At 49.6% G+C, this 20,000-nt stretch overlaps 1 protein-coding gene across 1 annotated transcript in view; it reads right to left on the bottom strand.

Moving 5' to 3' along the window:
* Positions 1 to 20,000, bottom strand: part of LOC124020250 (NT-3 growth factor receptor-like) — a 165,135-nt gene that overhangs the window by 85,103 nt on the left and 60,032 nt on the right. Inside the window, exons 4-6 of the mRNA XM_046335608.1 lie at positions 19,469 to 19,537; positions 16,412 to 16,566; positions 3,346 to 3,491 (exon numbers count right to left, since the gene is read on the bottom strand). Coding sequence (XP_046191564.1) covers positions 3,346 to 3,491; positions 16,412 to 16,566; positions 19,469 to 19,537 — 370 coding nt within the window. The remainder of the gene's footprint in view (positions 1 to 3,345; positions 3,492 to 16,411; positions 16,567 to 19,468; positions 19,538 to 20,000) is intronic.

Here is a 20,000-nt window from a genome sequence, read left to right as displayed (position 1 = left end):
ACCCTGGTTCCTCTCTAGGTTTCTAATCTCCACCCGGCACAGCCAGAAGAGGACTGGACACCCCTCAGACCCTGGTTCCTCTCTAGGTTTCTAATCTCCACCCGGCACAGCCAAAAGAGGACTGGCCACCCCTCAGACCCTGGTTCCTCTCTAGGGTTCTAATCTCCACCCGGCACAGCCAGAAGACTGGCCACCCCTCAGACCCTGGTTCCTCTCTAGGTTTCTAATCTCCACCCGGCACAGCCAGAAGAGGACTGGCCACCCCTCAGACCCTGGTTCCTCTCTAGGTTTCTAATCTCCACCCGGCACAGCCAAAGAGGACTGGCCACCCCTCAGACCCTGGTTCCTCTCTAGGGTTCTAATCTCCACCCGGTACAGCCAGAAGAGGACTGGCCACCCCTCAGACCCTGGTTCCTCTCTAGGTTTCTAATCTCCACCCGGCACAGCCAGAAGAGGACTGGCCACCCCTCAGACCCTGGTTCCTCTCTAGGTTTCTAATCTCCACCCGGCACAGCCAGAAGAGGACTGGCCACCCCTCAGACCCTGGTTCCTCTCTAGGTTTCTAATCTCCACCCGGCACAGCCAGAAGAGGACTGGCCACCCCTCAGACCCTGGTTCCTCTCTAGGTTTCTAATCTCCACCCGGCACAGCCAAAAGAGGACTGGCCACCCCTCAGACCCTGGTTCCTCTCTAGGGTTCTAATCTCCACCCGGTACAGCCAGAAGAGGACTGGCCACCCCTCAGACCCTGGTTCCTCTCTAGGTTTCTAATCTCCACCCGGCACAGCCAGAAGAGGACTGGCCACCCCTCAGACCCTGGTTCCTCTCTAGGTTTCTAATCTCCACCCGGCACAGCCAGAAGAGGACTGGCCACCCCTCAGACCCTGGTTCCTCTCTAGGTTTCTAATCTCCACCCGGCACAGCCAGAAGACTGGCCACCCCTCAGACCCTGGTTCCTCTCTAGGTTTCTTCCTAGGTTCATACCTTTCTGGGGAGTTTTTCCTAACCACCATGCTTCTACATCTACATTGCGTGCTGATTGGGGGATTAATGCTGTGTTTCTGTATAAACACGTTGTGGCATATGCTGATGTAAAGATAAATACAAATACAATTGATTGACTGAGGAGAGGAAAGGAGAACACAACATTAGACTACAGTACACGTTAGACTGGAGACCTAGAGGAATAGGGTTGGTGGACATTAGACTACAGTACACGTTAGACTGGAGACCTAGAGGAATAGGGTTGGTGGACATTAGACTACAGTACACGTTAGACTGGAGACCTAGAGGAATAGGGTTGGTGGACATTAGACTACAGTACACGTTAGACTGGAGACCTAGAGGAATAGGGTTGGTGGACATTAGACTACAGTACACGTTAGACTGGAGACCTAGAGGAATAGGGTTGGTGGACATTAGACTACAGTACACTTTATTCTGGAGAACTAGAGGATATGAATAGGGTTGGTGGACATTAGACTACAGTACACGTTAGACTGGAGACCTAGAGGAATAGGGTTGGTGGACATTAGACTACAGTACACGTTAGACTGGAGACCTAGAGGAATAGGGTTGGTGGACATTAGACTACAGTACACGTTAGACTGGAGACCTAGAGGAATAGGGTTGGTGGACATTAGACTACAGTACACGTTAGACTGGAGACCTAGAGGAATAGGGTTGGTGGACAGACTACAGTACACGTTAGACTGGAGACCTAGAGGAATAGGGTTGGTGGACATTAGACTACAGTACATGTTAGACTGGAGACCTAGAGGAATAGGGTTGGTGGACATTAGACTACAGTACACGTTAGACTGGAGACCTAGAGGAATAGGGTTGGTGGACATTAGACTACAGTACACGTTAGACTGGAGACCTAGAGGAATAGGGTTGGTGGACATTAGACTACAGTACACTTTATTCTGGAGAACTAGAGGATATGAATAGGGTTGGTGGACATTAGACTACAGTACACGTTAGACTGGAGACCTAGAGGAATAGGGTTGGTGGACATTAGACTACAGTACACGTTAGACTGGAGACCTAGAGGAATAGGGTTGGTGGACATTAGACTACAGTACACGTTAGACTGGAGACCTAGAGGAATAGGGTTGGTGGACATTAGACTACAGTACACGTTAGACTGGAGACCTAGAGGAATAGGGTTGGTGGACATTAGACTACAGTACACGTTAGACTGGAGACCTAGAGGAATAGGGTTGGTGGACATTAGACTACAGTACACGTTAGACTGTAGACCTAGAGGAATAGGGTTGGTGGACATTAGACTACAGTACACTTTATTCTGGAGAACTAGAGGATATGAATAGGGTTGGTGGACATTAGACTACAGTACACGTTAGACTGGAGACCTAGAGGAATAGGGTTGGTGGACATTAGACTACAGTACACGTTAGACTGGAGACCTAGAGGAATAGGGTTGGTGGACATTAGACTACAGTACACTTTATTCTGGAGAACTAGAGGATATGAATAGGGTTGGTGGACATTAGACTACAGTACACGTTAGACTGGAGACCTAGAGGAATAGGGTTGGTGGACATTAGACTACAGTACACGTTAGACTGGATACCGAGAGGAATAGGGTTGGTGGACATTAGACTACAGTACACGTTAGACTGGAGACCTAGAGGAATAGGGTTGGTGGACATTAGACTACAGTACACGTTAGACTGGAGACCTAGAGGAATAGGGTTGGTGGACATTAGACTACAGTACACGTTAGACTGGAGACCTAGAGGAATAGGGTTGGTGGACATTAGACTACAGTACACTTTATTCTGGAGAACTAGAGGATATGAATAGGGTTGGTGGACATTAGACTACAGTACACGTTAGACTGGAGACCTAGAGGAATAGGGTTGGTGAACATTGCACTACAGTACACGTTAGAATGGAGATTAGATTATTAAGGTGACCTGTGTGTGTGCCTGGTTACATGTGTGCATATGTCTCACCAGGTGTGTGTATGTCTCACCAGGTCTGTGTCTATCTCACCAGGTCTGTGTCTATGTCTCACCAGGTGTGTGTATGTCTCACCAGGTGTGTGTATGTCTCACCAGGTGTGTGTATGTCTCACCAGGTGTGTGTATGTCTCACCAGGTGTGTGTATGTCTCACCAGGTGTCTGTATGTCTCACCAGGTGTGTGTATGTCTCACCAGGTGTGTGTATGTCTCACCAGGTGTGTGTATGTCTCACCAGGTGGCTGTATGTCTCACCAGGTGTGTGTATGTCTCACCAGGTGTGTGTATGTCTCACCAGGTGTCTGTATGCCTCACCAGGTGTGTGTATGTCTCACCAGGTGTCTGTATGCCTCACCAGGTGTGTGTTGATGGAGTGTAGTCCAGCGACGGTCCAGTCAACTTCGGGGAGGGGAGCTCCTGACCCATTACAGCTGACAGTTACATTATCACCCTCTATCATCATCAGGCTGCTGTTGTGGCTTACACTGACCTCTGGTACGTCTGGAGGAGTAAGAGACAGAGAGAGAGAGAGGAGAGAAAGACATGAGAGAGAGAGAGTGAGACAGAGAGAGAGAGAGGAGAGAAAGACATGAGAGAGAGACAGAGTTAGAGAGAGAGAGACAGAGAGAGAGAGACACAACTTAACCAACAAAAATGGGTCGCATCTCTGTTCGACGCTGGGTATGTACATAGTCAATGGGAGGCTTCGAGGGGACTCCTATGGTAGGTACACCTATAGCTCATCTCTTGGCAGTAGTACTGTAGACCAGTTTATCACTGAACTTAACCCAGAGTGTCATGCAGGTGAAAGAGGACCCAAAAGCGACTTAACAGAAACAGAGTTTAATTAAATCCAAACAGGGAATAACAAAAATCCTCTAGTCTGTAGAGGGGAATAACTAGAGAAGCGGCCACAGACTGCAGGTCGCTTCGGGTAGGCGCAGGCCGTAGTTGATAGAGCCACCTGCTCACACGCAGCATCTGATGAAGGCAAAAAACACGACAGGACAGGGCGAAACACAATCACAGCATGGTGAATACAAAACAAGGAACCGACGGGACAGGAACGGATCACAAAGGAATAAATAGGGACTCTAATCAGGGGAAAGGATCGGGAACAGGTGTGGGAAGACTAAATGATGATTAGGGGAATAGGAACAGCTGGGAGCAGGAACGGAACGATAGAGAGAAGAGAGAGCGAGAGAGTGAGAGAGGGAGGGGGAGAGAGAGGGATAGAAGGAGGGAAAGAACCAAATAAGACCAGCAGAGGGAAACGAATAGCATGGGGAGCACAGGGACAAGACATGATAATAAATGACAAACATGACAGTACCCCCCACTCACCGAGCGCCTCCTGGCGCACTCGAGGAGGAATCCTGGCGGCAACGGAGGAAATCATCGATGAGTGAACGGTCCAGCACGTCCCGAGACGGAACCCAACTCCTCTCCTCAGGACCGTAACCCTCCCAATCCACTAGGTATTGGTGACCCCGTCCCGAACGCATGTCCATGATCTTATGTACCTTGTAAATAGGTGCGCTCTCGACAAGGACGGGAGGGGGGAGGGAAGACGAACGGGGTGCGAAGAAAGGGCTTAACACAGGAGACATGGAAGACAGGATGGACGCGACGAAGATGTCGCGGAAGAAGCAGTCGCACAGCGACAGGATTGACGACCTGGGAGACACGGAACGGACCAATGAACCGCGGAGTCAACTTACGAGAAGCTGTCGTAAGAGGAAGGTTGCGAGTGGAAAGCCACACTCTCTGGCCGCAACAATACCTTGGACTCTTAATCCTGCGTTTATTGGCGGCTCTCACCGTCTGTGCCCTGTAACGGCAAAGTGCAGACCTCACCCTCCTCCAGGTGCGCTCACAACGTTGGACAAACGCTTGAGCGGAGGGAACGCTGGACTCGGCAAGCTGGGATGAGAACAGAGGAGGCTGGTAACCCAGACTACTCTGAAACGGAGATAACCCGGTAGCAGACGAAGGAAGCGAATTGTGAGCGTATTCTGCCCAGGGGAGCTGTTCTGCCCAAGACGCAGGGTTTCTGAAAGAAAGGCTGCGTAGTATGCGACCAATCGTCTGATTGGCCCTCTCTGCTTGACCGTTAGACTGGGGATGAAACCCGGAAGAGAGACTGACGGACGCACCAATCAAACGACAGAACTCCCTCCAAAACTGTGACGTGAATTGCGGGCCTCTGTCTGAAACGGCGTCTAACGGGAGGCCATGAATTCTGAATACATTCTCAATAATGATTTGTGCCGTCTCCTTAGCGGAAGGAAGTTTAGCGAGGGAATGAAATGTGCCGCCTTAGAGAACCTATCGACAACCGTCAGAATCACAGTCTTCCCCGCAGACAAAGGCAGACCGGTAATGAAGTCTAAGGCAATGTGAGACCATGGTCGAGAAGGAATGGGGAGCGGTCTGAGACGACCGGCAGGAGGAGAGTTACCCGACTTAGTCTGCGCGCAGTCCGAACAAGCAGCCACGAAACGGCGCGTGTCACGCTCCTGAGTCGGCCACCAAAAGCGCTGGCGAATAGACGCAAGAGTGCCTCGAACACCGGGATGACCAGCTAACTTGGCAGAGTGAGCCCACTGAAGAACAGCCAGACGAGTGGAAACAGGAACGAAAAGGAGGTTACTAGGACAAGCGCGCGGCGACGCAGTGTGCGTGAGTGCTTGCTTAACCTGTCTTTCAATTCCCCAGACTGTTAACCCGACAACACGCCCATAAGGAAGAATCCCCTCGGGATCAGTAGAAGCCACAGAAGAACTAAACAGACGGGATAAGGCATCAGGCTTGGTGTTCTTGCTACCCGGACGGTAAGAAATCACAAACTCGAAACGAGCGAAAAACAACGCCCAACGAGCTTGACGGGCATTAAGTCGTTTGGCAGAACGGATGTACTCAAGGTTCTTATGGTCTGTCCAAACGACAAAAGGAACGGTCGCCCCCTCCAACCACTGTCGCCATTCGCCTAGGGCTAAGCGGATGGCGAGCAGTTCACGGTTACCCACATCATAGTTGCGCTCAGATGGCGACAGGCGATGAGAAAAATAAGCGCAAGGATGAACCTTATCGTCAGACTGGAAGCGCTGGGATAGAATGGCTCCCACGCCTACCTCTGAAGCGTCAACCTCGACAATGAATTGTCTAGTGACGTCAGGAGTAACGAGGATAGGAGCGGACGTAAAACGTTCTTTTAGAAGATCAAAAGCTCCCTGGGCGGAACCGGACCACTTAAAACACGTCTTGACAGAAGTAAGAGCTGTGAGAGGGGCAGCAACTTGACCGAAATTACGAATGAAACGCCGATAGAAATTAGCGAAACCTAAAAGCGCTGCAACTCGACACGTGACCTTGGAACGGGCCAATCACTGACAGCTTGGACCTTAGCGGAATCCATCTGAATGCCTTCAGCGGAAATAACGGAACCGAGAAAAGTAACGGAGGAGACATGAAAAGAGCACTTCTCAGCCTTTACGTAGAGACAATTCTCTAAAAGGCGCTGTAGAACACGTCGAACGTGCTGAACATGAATCTCGAGTGACGGAGAAAAAATCAGGATATCGTCAAGATAGACAAAAACAAAAATGTTCAGCATGTCTCTCAGAACATCATTAACTAATGCCTGAAAAACAGCTGGCGCATTGGCGAGACCGAACGGCAGAACCCGGTACTCAAAATGCCCTAACGGAGTGTTAAACGCCGTTTTCCACTCGTCCCCCTCTCTGATGCGCACGAGATGGTAAGCGTTACGAAGGTCCAACTTAGTAAAGCACCTGGCTCCCTGCAGAATCTCGAAGGCTGATGACATAAGGGGAAGCGGATAACGATTCTTAACCGTTATGTCATTCAGCCCTCGATAATCACGCAGGGGCGCAGAGTACCGTCCTTCTTCTTAACAAAAAAGAACCCCGCCCCGGCCGGAGAAGAAGAAGGCACTATGGTACCGGCGTCAAGAGACACAGACAAATAATCCTCGAGAGCCTTACGTTCGGGAGCCGACAGAGAGTATAGTCTACCTCGAGGAGGAGTGGTCCCCGGAAGGAGATCAATACTACAATCATACGACCGGTGAGGAGGAAGGGAGTTGGCTCGGGACCGACTGAAGACCGTGCGCAGATCATGATATTCCTCCGGCACTCCTGTCAAATCGCCAGGTTCCTCCTGAGAAGTAGGGACAGAAGAAACGGGAGGGATGGCAGACATTAAACACTTCACATGACAAGAAACGTTCCAGGATAGGATAGAATTACTAGACCAATTAATAGAAGGATTATGACATACTAGCCAGGGATGACCCAAAACAACAGGTGTAAACGGTGAACGGAAAATCAAAAAAGAAATAGTCTCACTGTGGTTACCAGATACTGTGAGGGTTAAAGGTAGTGTCTCAAATCTGATACTGGGAAGATGACTACCATCTAAGGCGAACATGGGCGTAGGCTTATCTAACTCTCTGAAAGGAATGTCATGTTTCCGAACCCATGCTTCGTCCATGAAACAACCCTCAGCCCCAGAGTCTATCAAGGCACTACATGTAGCACCCGAACCGGCCCAGCGTAGGTGGACCGACAAAGTAGTACAGGACCTTGATGGAGAGACTTGAGTAGTTGCGCTCACCTGTAGCCCTCCGCTTACAGATGAGCTCTGGCTTTTACTGGACATGAATTAACAAAATGTCCAGCAACTCCGCAATAGAGGCACAGGCGGTTGGTGATCCTCCGTTCCCTCTCCTTATTCGAGATGCGAATCCCTCCCAGCTGCATGGGCTCAGTCTCAAAGCCAGAGGAGGGAGATGGTTGCGATGCGGAGCAGGGAAACACCGTTGATGCGAGCTCTCTTCCACGAGCCCGGTGACGAAGATCTACCCGTCGTTCTATGCGGATGGCGAGAGCAATCAAAGAGTCCACATCTGAAGGAACCTCCCGGGAGAGAATCTCATCCTTAACCACTGCGTGGAGTCCCTCCAGAAAACGAGCGAGCAGCGCCGGCTCGTTCCACTCACTAGAGGCAGCAAGAGTGCGAAACTCAATGGAATAATCCGTTATGGACCGTTCACCTTGGCATAAGGAAGCCAGGGCCCTAGAAGCCTCCCCACCAAAAACTGAACGGTCAAAAACCCGAATCATCTCCTCTTTAAAGTTCTGGAACTTGTTAGAGCAATCAGCCCTTGCCTCCCAGATAGCTGTGCCCCATTCTCGAGCCCGGCCAGTAAGGAGTGAAATGACGTAAGCAACCCGAGCTCTCTCTCTAGAGTATGTGTTGGGTTGGAGAGAGAACACAATCTCACACTGCGTGAGAAAGGAGCGGCACTCAGTGGGCTGCCCGGAGTAGCAAGGTGGGTTATTAACCCTAGGTTCTGGAGGCTCGGCAGGCCAGGAAGTAACAGGTGGCACGAGACGTAGACTCTGGAACTGTCCAGAGAGGTCGGAAACCTGAGCGGCCAGGTTCTCCACGGCATGGCGAGCAGCAGACAATTCCTGCTCGTGTCTGCCGAGCATGGCTCCTTGGATCTCGACGGCAGTGTAACGAGCGTCTGAAGTCGCTGGGTCCATTCCTTGGTCGGTTCCTTCTGTCATGCAGGTGAAAGAGGACCCAAAAGCGACTTAACAGAAACAGAGTTTATTTAAATCCAAACAGGGAATAACAAAAATCCTCTAGTCTGTAGAGGGGAATAACTAGAGAAGCGGCCACAGACTGCAGGTCGCTTCGGGTAGGCGCAGGCCGTAGTTGATAGAGCCACCTGCTCACACGCAGCATCTGATGAAGGCAAAAAACACGACAGGACAGGGCGAAACACAATCACAGCATGGTGAATACAAAACAAGGAACCGACGGGACAGGAACGGATCACAAAGGAATAAATAGGGACTCTAATCAGGGGAAAGGATCGGGAACAGGTGTGGGAAGACTAAATGATGATTAGGGGAATAGGAACAGCTGGGAGCAGGAACGGAACGATAGAGAGAAGAGAGAGCGAGAGAGTGAGAGAGGGAGGGGGAGAGAGAGGGATAGAAGGAGGGAAAGAACCAAATAAGACCAGCAGAGGGAAACGAATAGCATGGGGAGCACAGGGACAAGACATGATAATAAATGACAAACATGACACAGAGTCTCTCAGAGCGTTCACAGTCAGCCCACTGACACCCCTATCAGATCACAGCAAAATCACATCTACTTGAAAAGAGCAATACTGAATCATGAGGCGCCAAAGGAACTGCATGATATTCAGAACCATCATAGATGGAAGGAAAGTAGAAACCTGCCAAAATGTAATTAGGCAACAACGAATTCAATCCCTTTTAGATGATTTCCTGGGTAAAACTTTCCACTGGAATAGTGAAGGTGTAAACTTGGCAGTAGAAAACCTAAACTGTATATTTTACCTCTCAGCTTCACTATCAAATCTAAAAATTTAAAGCAGACAATCTAAAATTAACAACAATGACAAAATGATTTGATGAAGAATGCAAAAACATAAGAAGGAAATTGAGAAACCTATCCAACCAAAAACATAAAGACCCAGAAAACCTGAGTCTACTTCTTCGCTATGGTGAATCACTAAAACAACACAGAAATACACTATGGAACAGCACCTCAGAAATCAGCTCAATGTAATGAAGAAACCAGAGAATCTAACATTAACCTCAATCAATCATCAATCAGCTCTGGCATCTTCCCCCAATATTTAGAACCAAGGACTGATTAACCCAATCCACAAAAGGAAAGACAAATTTGAACCCAATAACTACCGTGGGATAAGCATCAACAGCAACCTCGGGGAAATCCTCTGCATTATCATTAACAGCAACCTTGGGGAAATCCTCTGCATTATCATCAACAGCAACCTCGGGGAAATCCTCTGCATTATCATCAACAGCAACCTTGGGGAAATCCTCTGCATTATCATTAACAGCAACCTTGGGAAAATCCTCTGCATTATCATCAACAGCAACCTTGGGGAAATCATCTGCATTATCATCAACAGCAACATCGGGGAGATCCTCTGTATTATCATTAACAGCAATCTTGGGGAAATCATCTGCATTATCATCAACAGCAACCTTGGGGAAATCCTCTGCATTATCATCAACAGGAACATTGGGGAGATCCTCTGCATTATCATTAACAGCAACCTTGGGGAAATCCTCTGCATTATCATTAACAGCAAACGTGGGGAAATCCTCTGCATTATCATTAACAGCAACCTTGGGGAAATCCACTGCATTATCATTAACAGCAACCTTGGGGAAATCCTCTGCATTATCATTAACAGCAACCTCGGGGAAATCCTCTGCATTATCATTAACAGCAACCTTGGGGAAATCATCTGCATTATCATCAACAGCAACCTTGTGGAAATCCACTGCATTATCATTAACAGCAACCTCGGGGAAATCCTCTGCATTATCATTAACAGCAACCTTGGGGAAATCATCTGCATTATCATCAACAGCAACCTTGGGGAAATCCTCTGCATTATCATCAACAGCAACCTCGGGGAAATCCTCTGCATTATCATTAACATCAAACTTGGGGAAACCCTCTGCATTATCATTAACAGCAACCTTGTGGAAATCCTCTGCATTATCATTAACAGCAACCTTGGGGAAATCCTCTGCATTATCATCAACAGCAGCCGCACACATCAGTGAAAACAATGTCATGAGCAAATGTAAAATTGCCGTACGTCAGACCACGTATTCACCCTGCACACCCTAATTGACAAACAAATGAACCAAAACAAAGGCAAAGTCTTCTCAGGCGAGGCGGCAGGTAGTCTAGTGGTTCGGGCAACCGAAAGGTTGCAAGATCGAATCCCAGAGTTAACAAGGTAAAAATATGTCGTTCTGCCCCTGAACAGGCAGTTAACCCACTGTTCCCCTGAACAAGACAGTTAACCCACTGTTCCCCTGAACAAGGCAGTTAACCCACTGTTCCCCTGAACAAGGCAGTTAACCCACTGTTCCCCTGAACAAGGCAGTTAACCCACTGTTCCCCTGAACAAGGCAGTTAACCCACTGTTCCCCTGAACAAGGCAGTTAACCCACTGTTCCCCTGAACAAGGCAGTTAACCCACTGTTCCCCTGAACAAGGCAGTTAACCCACTGTTCCCCTGAACAAGGCAGTTAACCCACTGTTCCCTCTTCCTCTTCAACATACATATCAACGAACTGACGAGGACACTAGAACAGTCTGCAGCACCCGGCCTCGCCCTCTTCAACATACATATCAACGAACTGACGAGGACACTAGAACAGTCTGCAGCACCCGGCCTCGCCCTCTTCAACATACATATCAACGAACTGACGAGGGCACTAGAACAGTCTGCAGCACCCGGCCTCGCCCTCTTCAACATACATATCAACGAACTGACGAGGGCACTAGAATAGTCTGCAGCACCCGGCCTCGCCCTCTTCAACATACATATCAACGAACTGACGAGGGCACTAGAACAGTCTGCAGCACCCGGCCTCGCCCTCTTCAACATACATATCAACGAACTGACGAGGGCACTAGAACAGTCTGCAGCACCCGGCCTCGCCCTCTTCAACATACATATCAACGAACTGACGAGGACACTAGAACAGTCTGCAGCACCCGGCCTCACCCTCTTCAACATACATATCAACGAACTGACGAGGGCACTAGAACAGTCTGCAGCACCCGGCCTCTTCCTCTTCAACATACATATCAACGAACTGACGAGGACACTAGAACAGTCTGCAGCACCCGGCCTCTTCCTCTTCAACATACATATCAACGAACTGACGAGGGCACTAGAACAGTCTGCAGCACCCGGCCTCTTCCTCTTCAACATACATATCAACGAACTGACGAGGGCACTAGAACAGTCTGCAGCACCCGGCCTCGCCCTCTTCAACATACATATCAACGAACTGACGAGGGCACTAGAACAGTCTGCAGCACCCGGCCTCGCCCTCTTCAACATACATATCAACGAACTGACGAGGGCACTAGAACAGTCTGCAGCACCCGGCCTCTTCCTCTTCAACATACATATCAACGAACTGACGAGGGCACTAGAACAGTCTGCAGCACCCGGCCACGCCCTCTTCAACATACATATCAACGAACTGACGAGGACACTAGAACAGTCTGCAGCACCCGGCCTCTTCCTCATCAACATACATATCAACGAACTGACGAGGACACTAGAACAGTCTGCAGCACCCGGCCTCGCCCTCTTCAACATACATATCAACGAACTGACGAGGGCACTAGAACAGTCTGCAGCACCCGGCCTCGCCCTCTTCAACATACATATCAACGAACTGACGAGGGCACTAGAACAGTCTGCAGCACCCGGCCTCGCCCTCTTCAACATACATATCAACGAACTGACGAGGGCACTAGAACAGTCTGCAGCACCCGGCCTCTTCCTCTTCAACATACATATCAACGAACTGACGAGGGCACTAGAACAGTCTGCAGCACCCGGCCTCTTCCTCTTCAACATACATATCAACGAACTGACGAGGACACTAGAACAGTCTGCAGCACCCGGCCTCGCCCTCTTCAACATACATATCAACGAACTGACGAGGGCACTAGAACAGTCTGCAGCACCCGGCCTCGCCCTCTTCAACATACATATCAACGAACTGACGAGGGCACTAGAACAGTCTGCAGCACCCGGCCTCACCCTCTTCAACATACATATCAACGAACTGACGAGGGCACTAGAACAGTCTGCAGCACCCGGCCTCTTCCTCTTCAACATACATATCAACGAACTGACGAGGACACTAGAACAGTCTGCAGCACCCGGCCTCTTCCTCTTCAACATACATATCAACGAACTGACGAGGGCACTAGAACAGTCTGCAGCACCCGGCCTCACCCTCTTCAACATACATATCAACGAACTGACGAGGACACTAGAACAGTCTGCAGCACCCGGCCTCACCCTCTTCAACATACATATCAACGAACTGACGAGGGCACTAGAACAGTCTGCAGCACCCGGCCTCGCCCTCTTCAACATACATATCAACGAACTGACGAGGGCACTAGAACAGTCTGCAGCACCCGGCCTCGCCCTCTTCAACATACATATCAACGAACTGACGAGGGCACTAGAACAGTCTGCAGCACCCGGCCTCGCCCTCTTCAACATACATATCAACGAACTGACGAGGGCACTAGAACAGTCTGCAGCACCCGGCCTCACCCTCTTCAACATACATATCAACGAACTGACGAGGACACTAGAACAGTCTGCAGCACCCGGCCTCGCCCTCTTCAACATACATATCAACGAACTGACGAGGGCACTAGAACAGTCTGCAGCACCCGGCCTCACCCTCTTCAACATACATATCAACGAACTGACGAGGGCACTAGAACAGTCTGCAGCACCCGGCCTCACCCTCTTCAACATACATATCAACGAACTGACGAGGGCACTAGAACAGTCTGCAGCACCCGGCCTCTTCCTCTTCAACATACATATCAACGAACTGACGAGGGCACTAGAACAGTCTGCAGCACCCGGCCTCTTCCTCTTCAACATACATATCAACGAACTGACGAGGACACTAGAACAGTCTGCAGCACCCGGCCTCGCCCTCTTCAACATACATATCAACGAACTGACGAGGGCACTAGAACAGTCTGCAGCACCCGGCCTCGCCCTCTTCAACATACATATCAACGAACTGACGAGGGCACTAGAACAGTCTGCAGCACCCGGCCTCACCCTCTTCAACATACATATCAACGAACTGACGAGGACACTAGAACAGTCTGCAGCACCCGGCCTCACCCTCTTCAACATACATATCAACGAACTGACGAGGGCACTAGAACAGTCTGCAGCACCCGGCCTCTTCCTCTTCAACATACATATCAACGAACTGACGAGGACACTAGAACAGTCTGCAGCACCCGGCCTCGCCCTCTTCAACATACATATCAACGATCTGACGAGGGCACTAGAACAGTCTGCAGCACCCGGCCTCTTCCTCTTCAACATACATATCAACGAACTGACGAGGGCACTAGAACAGTCTGCAGCACCCGGCCTCACCCTCTTCAACATACATATCAACGAACTGACGAGGACACTAGAACAGTCTGCAGCACCCGGCCTCACCCTCTTCAACATACATATCAACGAACTGACTGAGGGCACTAGAACAGTCTGCAGCACCCGGCCTCGCCCTCTTCAACATACATATCAACGAACTGACGAGGGCACTAGAACAGTCTGCAGCACCCGGCCTCGCCCTCTTCAACATACATATCAACGAACTGACGAGGGCACTAGAACAGTCTGCAGCACCCGGCCTCACCCTCTTCAACATACATATCAACGAACTGACGAGGGCACTAGAACAGTCTGCAGCACCCGGCCTCGCCCTCTTCAACATACATATCAACGAACTGACGAGGGCACTAGAACAGTCTGCAGCACCCGGCCTCACCCTCTTCAACATACATATCAACGAACTGACGAGGACACTAGAACAGTCTGCAGCACCCGGCCTCGCCCTGCTAGAATCTGAAGTCAAATGTCTACAAATATCACCAACCAAGGAGGGCCTACAGCAGCACCTAGATCTGTCCCCAACCAAGGAGGGCCTACAGCAGCACCTAGATCTGTCCCCAACCAAGGAGGGCCTACAGCAGCACCTAGATCTGTCACCAACCAAGGAGGGCCTACAGCAGCACCTAGATCTGTCACCAACCAAGGAGGGCCTACAGCAGCACCTAGATCTGTCCCCAACCAAGGAGGGCCTACAGCAGCACCTAGATCTGTCCCCAACCAAGGAGGGCCTACAGCAGCACCTAGATCTGTCCCCAACCAAGGAGGGCCTACAGCAGCACCTAGATCTGTCACCAACCAAGGAGGGCCTACAGCAGCACCTAGATCTGTCCCCAACCAAGGAGGGCCTACAGCAGCACCTAGATCTGTCCCCAACCAAGGAGGGCCTACAGCAGCACCTAGATCTGTCCCCAACCAAGGAGGGCCTACAGCAGCACCTAGATCTGTCCCCAACCAAGGAGGGCCTACAGCAGCACCTAGATCTGTCCCCAACCAAGGAGGGCCTACAGCAGCACCTAGATCTTCTGCACAGTTTCTGTCAGACCTGGGCCCTGACAGTAAATCTCAGTAAGTCAAAAATACTGGTGTTCCAAAAAAGATCCAGTTGCTAGGATCACAAATACAAATTCCCATCTAGACACTGTTGCCCTAGAGCACACAAAAAAACTATACATACCTTGGCCTAAACATCAGCGACACAGGTAAATTCCACAAAGCTGTGAACGATCTGAGAGACAAGGCAAGAAGGACATTCTACGCCATCAAAAGGAACATGAAATTAGACATCCAATTAGGATCTGGCTAAAAATACTTGACTCAGTCCTAGAACCCATTGTCTTTATGGTTGTGGGGTCTGGGGTCCGCTCACCAAACAAGAAATCACATAATGGAACAAACACAAAATAATGCATGCAGAGCAGAATTAGGTCGATTCCCACTAATTATCAAAATCCATAAAAGAGCCATTAAATACTCAAATTTAATGGAAGTGATTCCCAAACCTTCCATAACAAAGCCATTACCTACAGAGAAATGAACCTGGAGAAGATTTCCCTAAGGATGCTGGTCCTGGTGCTCTGTTCACAAACACACCCCACAGAGATCCAGGACAACAACACAAGTAGAGCCAACCAAAATCATGAGAAAACAAAAAGATCATTACTTGACAGAGAGCACGCAGAGGCAGAATACCTGACCACTGTGACTGACCCAAACTTAAGGAGAGCAGAGACTCAGTGAGCATAGCCTTGCTATTGAGAAAGGCCGCTGTTGGCAGATAGGCTATGAGCACACTGCCCACAAAATGAGGTGGAAACAAAGCTGTTAAATGTATGACCATGTTAGAGACATTTATTGCCGTCAGATTACACAGACCCACAAAGAATTTGAAAACAAATTGAGAAAGAGAGAGAGCAGCACATCACTGTGTGGTTTCGGGACGTCTCTGAATGTCCTTGAGTGGCCCAGCCAGAGCCTTGAAACCGATGGAACATCTCTGGAGAGACCTGAAAACAGCTTTGCAGCGACGCTCCCCATCCAACCTGACAGAGCTTGAGAGGATCTACAGAGAGGAATGGGAGAAACTCCCCAAATACAGGTGTGCAAAGCTTGTAGCGTCATACCCAAGAAGACTTGAGGCTGTAATCGCTGCCAAAGGTACTTGAACAAATACTTTTGTAAATGTGATATTTCATATTTTTTTGCAAAAAGTCAAGGGGTCTGAATACTTTCCAAATGCACTTTATTTATGTGTGTCTGCTTGCGTGTGTGAGCGCGCATGTGTGTGTGTCTGCTTGCGTGTGTGTGTGCACACGTGTGTGTGTTTCCTTACCACATGAGGTAATGTACATGTTTTGCAATCGTATCTTAAAGGCCCCGTTTCTGCAGAACAGCATCTGGGTGTGAAGCCCCGCCTCTTCTCTCTGCTGCCAAAGCTGGATCCAACGCACGTCGCAACCACAGTCAAACACCACACCGTCCAGCCTCCTGTAAACACATCACAACCACAGTCAAACACCACACCGTCCAGCCTCCTGTAAACACATCACAACCACAGTCAAACACCACACCGTCCAGCCTCCTGTAAACAAAAACACATCACAACCACAGTCAAACACCACACCGTCCAGCCTCCTGTAAACACAAACACATCACAACCACAGTCAAACACCACACCGTCCAGCCTCCTGTAAACACACCACAACCACAGTCAAACACCACACCGTCCAGCCTCCTGTAAACAAAAACACATCACAACCAGTCAAACACCACACCGTCCAGCCTCCTGTAAACACATCACGACCACAGTCAAACACCACACCGTCCAGCCTCATGTAAACACATCACAACCACAGTCAAACACCACACCGTCCAGCCTCCTGTAAACACATCACGACAACAGTCAAACACCACACCGTCCAGCCTCCTGTAAACACAAACACATCACAACCACAGTGAAACACCACACCGTCCAGCCTCCTGTAAACACACCACGACCACAGTCAAACACCACACCGCCCAGCCTCCTGTAAACACAAACACACCACAACCACAGTCAAACACCACACCGTCCAGCCTCCTGTAAACACAAACACACCAAGACCACAGTCAAACACCACACCGTCCAGCCTCCTGTAAACACAAACACATCACAACCACAGTCAAACACCACACCGCCCAGCCTCCTGTAAACAAAAACACATCACAACCACAGTCAAACACCACACCTTCCAGACCTTCCCTGAGATGAGGAGGAGAGGGAACAGGGAGGCAGACCTTCCCTGAGATGGGGAGGGGCAGGAGATGAAACAGGGAGGCAGACATTCCCTGAGATGAGGAGGAGATGAAACAGGGAGGCAGACATTCCCTGAGATGAGGAGGGGCAGGAGAGGAAACAGGGAGGCAGACCTTCCCTGAGATGAGGAGGAGAGGAAACAGGGAGGCAGACCTTCCCTGAGATGGGCAGGAGAGGAAACAGGGAGGCAGACCTTCCCTGAGATGAGGAGGAGAGGGAGCAGGGAGGCAGACCTTCCCTGAGATGGGGAGGGGCAGGAGAGGAAACAGGGAGGCAGACCTTCCCTGAGATGCGGAGGGGGAGGACTGTAATATTCTACTGCTTGTGCTGAAAGAGCATCAGACTGGACTAGACTGTAATATTCTACTAGTGGTGCTGAAAGAGCATCAGACTGGACCAGACTGTAATATTCTACTGGTGGTGCTGAAAGAGCATCAGACTGGACCGGACTGTAATATTCTACTGGTGGTGCTGAAAGAGCATCAGACTGGACCGGACTGTAATATTCTACTGGTGGTGCTGAAAGAGCATCAGACTGGACCAGACAGGACTAGACTGTAATATTCTACGGGTGGTGCTGAAAGAGCATCAGACTGGATGGTAATATTCTACTGGTGGTGCTGAAAGAGCATCAGACTGGACCAGACTGTAATATTCTACTGGTGGTGCTGAAAGAGCATCAGACTGGACCGGACTGTAATATTCTACTGGTGGTGCTGAAAGAGCATCAGACTGGACCAGACAGGACTAGACTGTAATATTCTACTGGTGGTGCTGAAAGAGCATCAGACTGGACTAGACTGTAATATTCTACTGGTGGTGCTGAAAGAGCATCAGACTGGACCAGACTGTAATATTCTACTGGTGGTGCTGAAAGAGCATCAGACTGGATGGTAATATTCTACTGGTGGTGCTGAAAGAGCATCAGACTGGATGGTAATATTCTACTGGTGGTGCTGAAAGAGCATCAGACTGGACCAGACTGTAATATTCTACGGGTGGTGCTGAAAGAGCATCAGACTGGATGGTAATATTCTACTGGTGGTGCTGAAAGAGCATCAGACTGGATGGTAATATTCTACTGGTGGTGCTGAAAGAGCATCAGACTGGATGGTAATATTCTACTGGTGGTGCTGAAAGAGCATCAGACTGGACCAGACTGTAATATTCTACGGGTGGTGCTGAAAGAGCATCAGACTGGATGGTAATATTCTACTGGTGGTGCTGAAAGAGCATCAGACTGGATGGTAATATTCTACTGGTGGTGCTGAAAGAGCATCAGACTGGATGGTAATATTCTACTGGTGGTGCTGAAAGAGCATCAGACTGGACCAGACAGGACTAGACTGTAATATTCTACTGGTGGTGCTGAAAGAGCATCAGATTGGACCAGACTGTAATATTCTACTGGTGGTGCTGAAAGAGCATCAGACTGGACCAGACTGTAATATTCTACTGGTGGTGCTGAAAGAGCATCAGATTGGACCAGACTGTAATATTCTACTGGTGGTGCTGAAAGAGCATCAGACTGGACCAGACTGTAATATTCTACTAGTGGTGCTGAAAGAGCATCAGACTGGACCGGACTGTAATATTCTACTGGTGGTGCTGAAAGAGCATCAGACTGGACCAGACTGTAATATTCTACTAGTGGTGCTGAAAGAGCATCAGACTGGACCAGACTGTAATATTCTACTAGTGGTGCTGAAAGAGCATCAGACTGGACCAGACTGTAATATTCTACTAGTGGTGCTGAAAGAGCATCAGATTGGGCCTGACTTTTACTGCAATATTCATAACTAACAGGAGAATGAGGTCAGACTGCCTCGAACTCTCTCTCTCTCTCTCTGCAGTGTCTTAATTATGCTGGGTAACTGACTTCCAGATCACAGTGCCATGACACCGCCGGTATGTCCCAAATGACACCCTATTCCCTATGTAGTGCACTCCTTTAGACCAGAGCCCTATGGGACTATATATAGAACAAGATGCTGTTTGAGACTCACAAAGACAATGCGTTGTGTTTTACGCGGTTGTTTTGCTGTGTGCAGGTTCTGAAACACACACTTTAGCTTGAATGAGAATGTAACTTACAGCTCGGAAAGTTGCAGGTTCTGGAACAGTTGCCAGGACAAGGTGGTTAGAGGGTTCTTGGATAGGTTTCTAGAGAGAGAGAGAGAGAGAGAGAGAGAGAGAGAGAGGGGGGGAGAGAGGGGGGAGAGAGAGAGAGAGAGAGGTGGGGAGAGAGAGAGAGAGGGGGGGAGAGAGAGAGAGAGAGAGAGAGAGAGAGAGAGGGGGGGAGGAGAGAGAGAGAGAGAGAGAGAGAGAGAGAGAGAGAGAGAGAGAGAGAGAGAGAGAGAGAGAGAGAGAGAGAGAGAGAGAGAGAGAGAGAGAGAGAGAGAGAGAGGAAGAGAGAGAAGAGCAGAGAGAGAGAGGAAGGAAAGAGAGAGAGAGAGAGAGAGAGGGAGAGAGAGAGAGAGAGAGGAAGGAAAGAGAGAGAGAGACAGAGAGAGAGAGAAGGAAAGAGAGAGAGAGAGAGAGAGAGAGAGAGAGAGAGAGAGAGAGAGAGGGAGAGAGAGAGAGAGAGGAAGGAAAGAGAGAGAAGAGCAGAGAGAGAGAGGAAGGA

The sequence above is a fragment of the Oncorhynchus gorbuscha genome, unplaced genomic scaffold, assembly GCF_021184085.1.
Source record: "Oncorhynchus gorbuscha isolate QuinsamMale2020 ecotype Even-year unplaced genomic scaffold, OgorEven_v1.0 Un_scaffold_785, whole genome shotgun sequence".
Classification (NCBI taxonomy): Eukaryota; Metazoa; Chordata; class Actinopteri; order Salmoniformes; family Salmonidae; genus Oncorhynchus; species Oncorhynchus gorbuscha.
The sequence above is the reverse complement of the archived record's forward strand: the minus strand, read 5'-3'. Positions and strand labels throughout refer to the sequence as shown.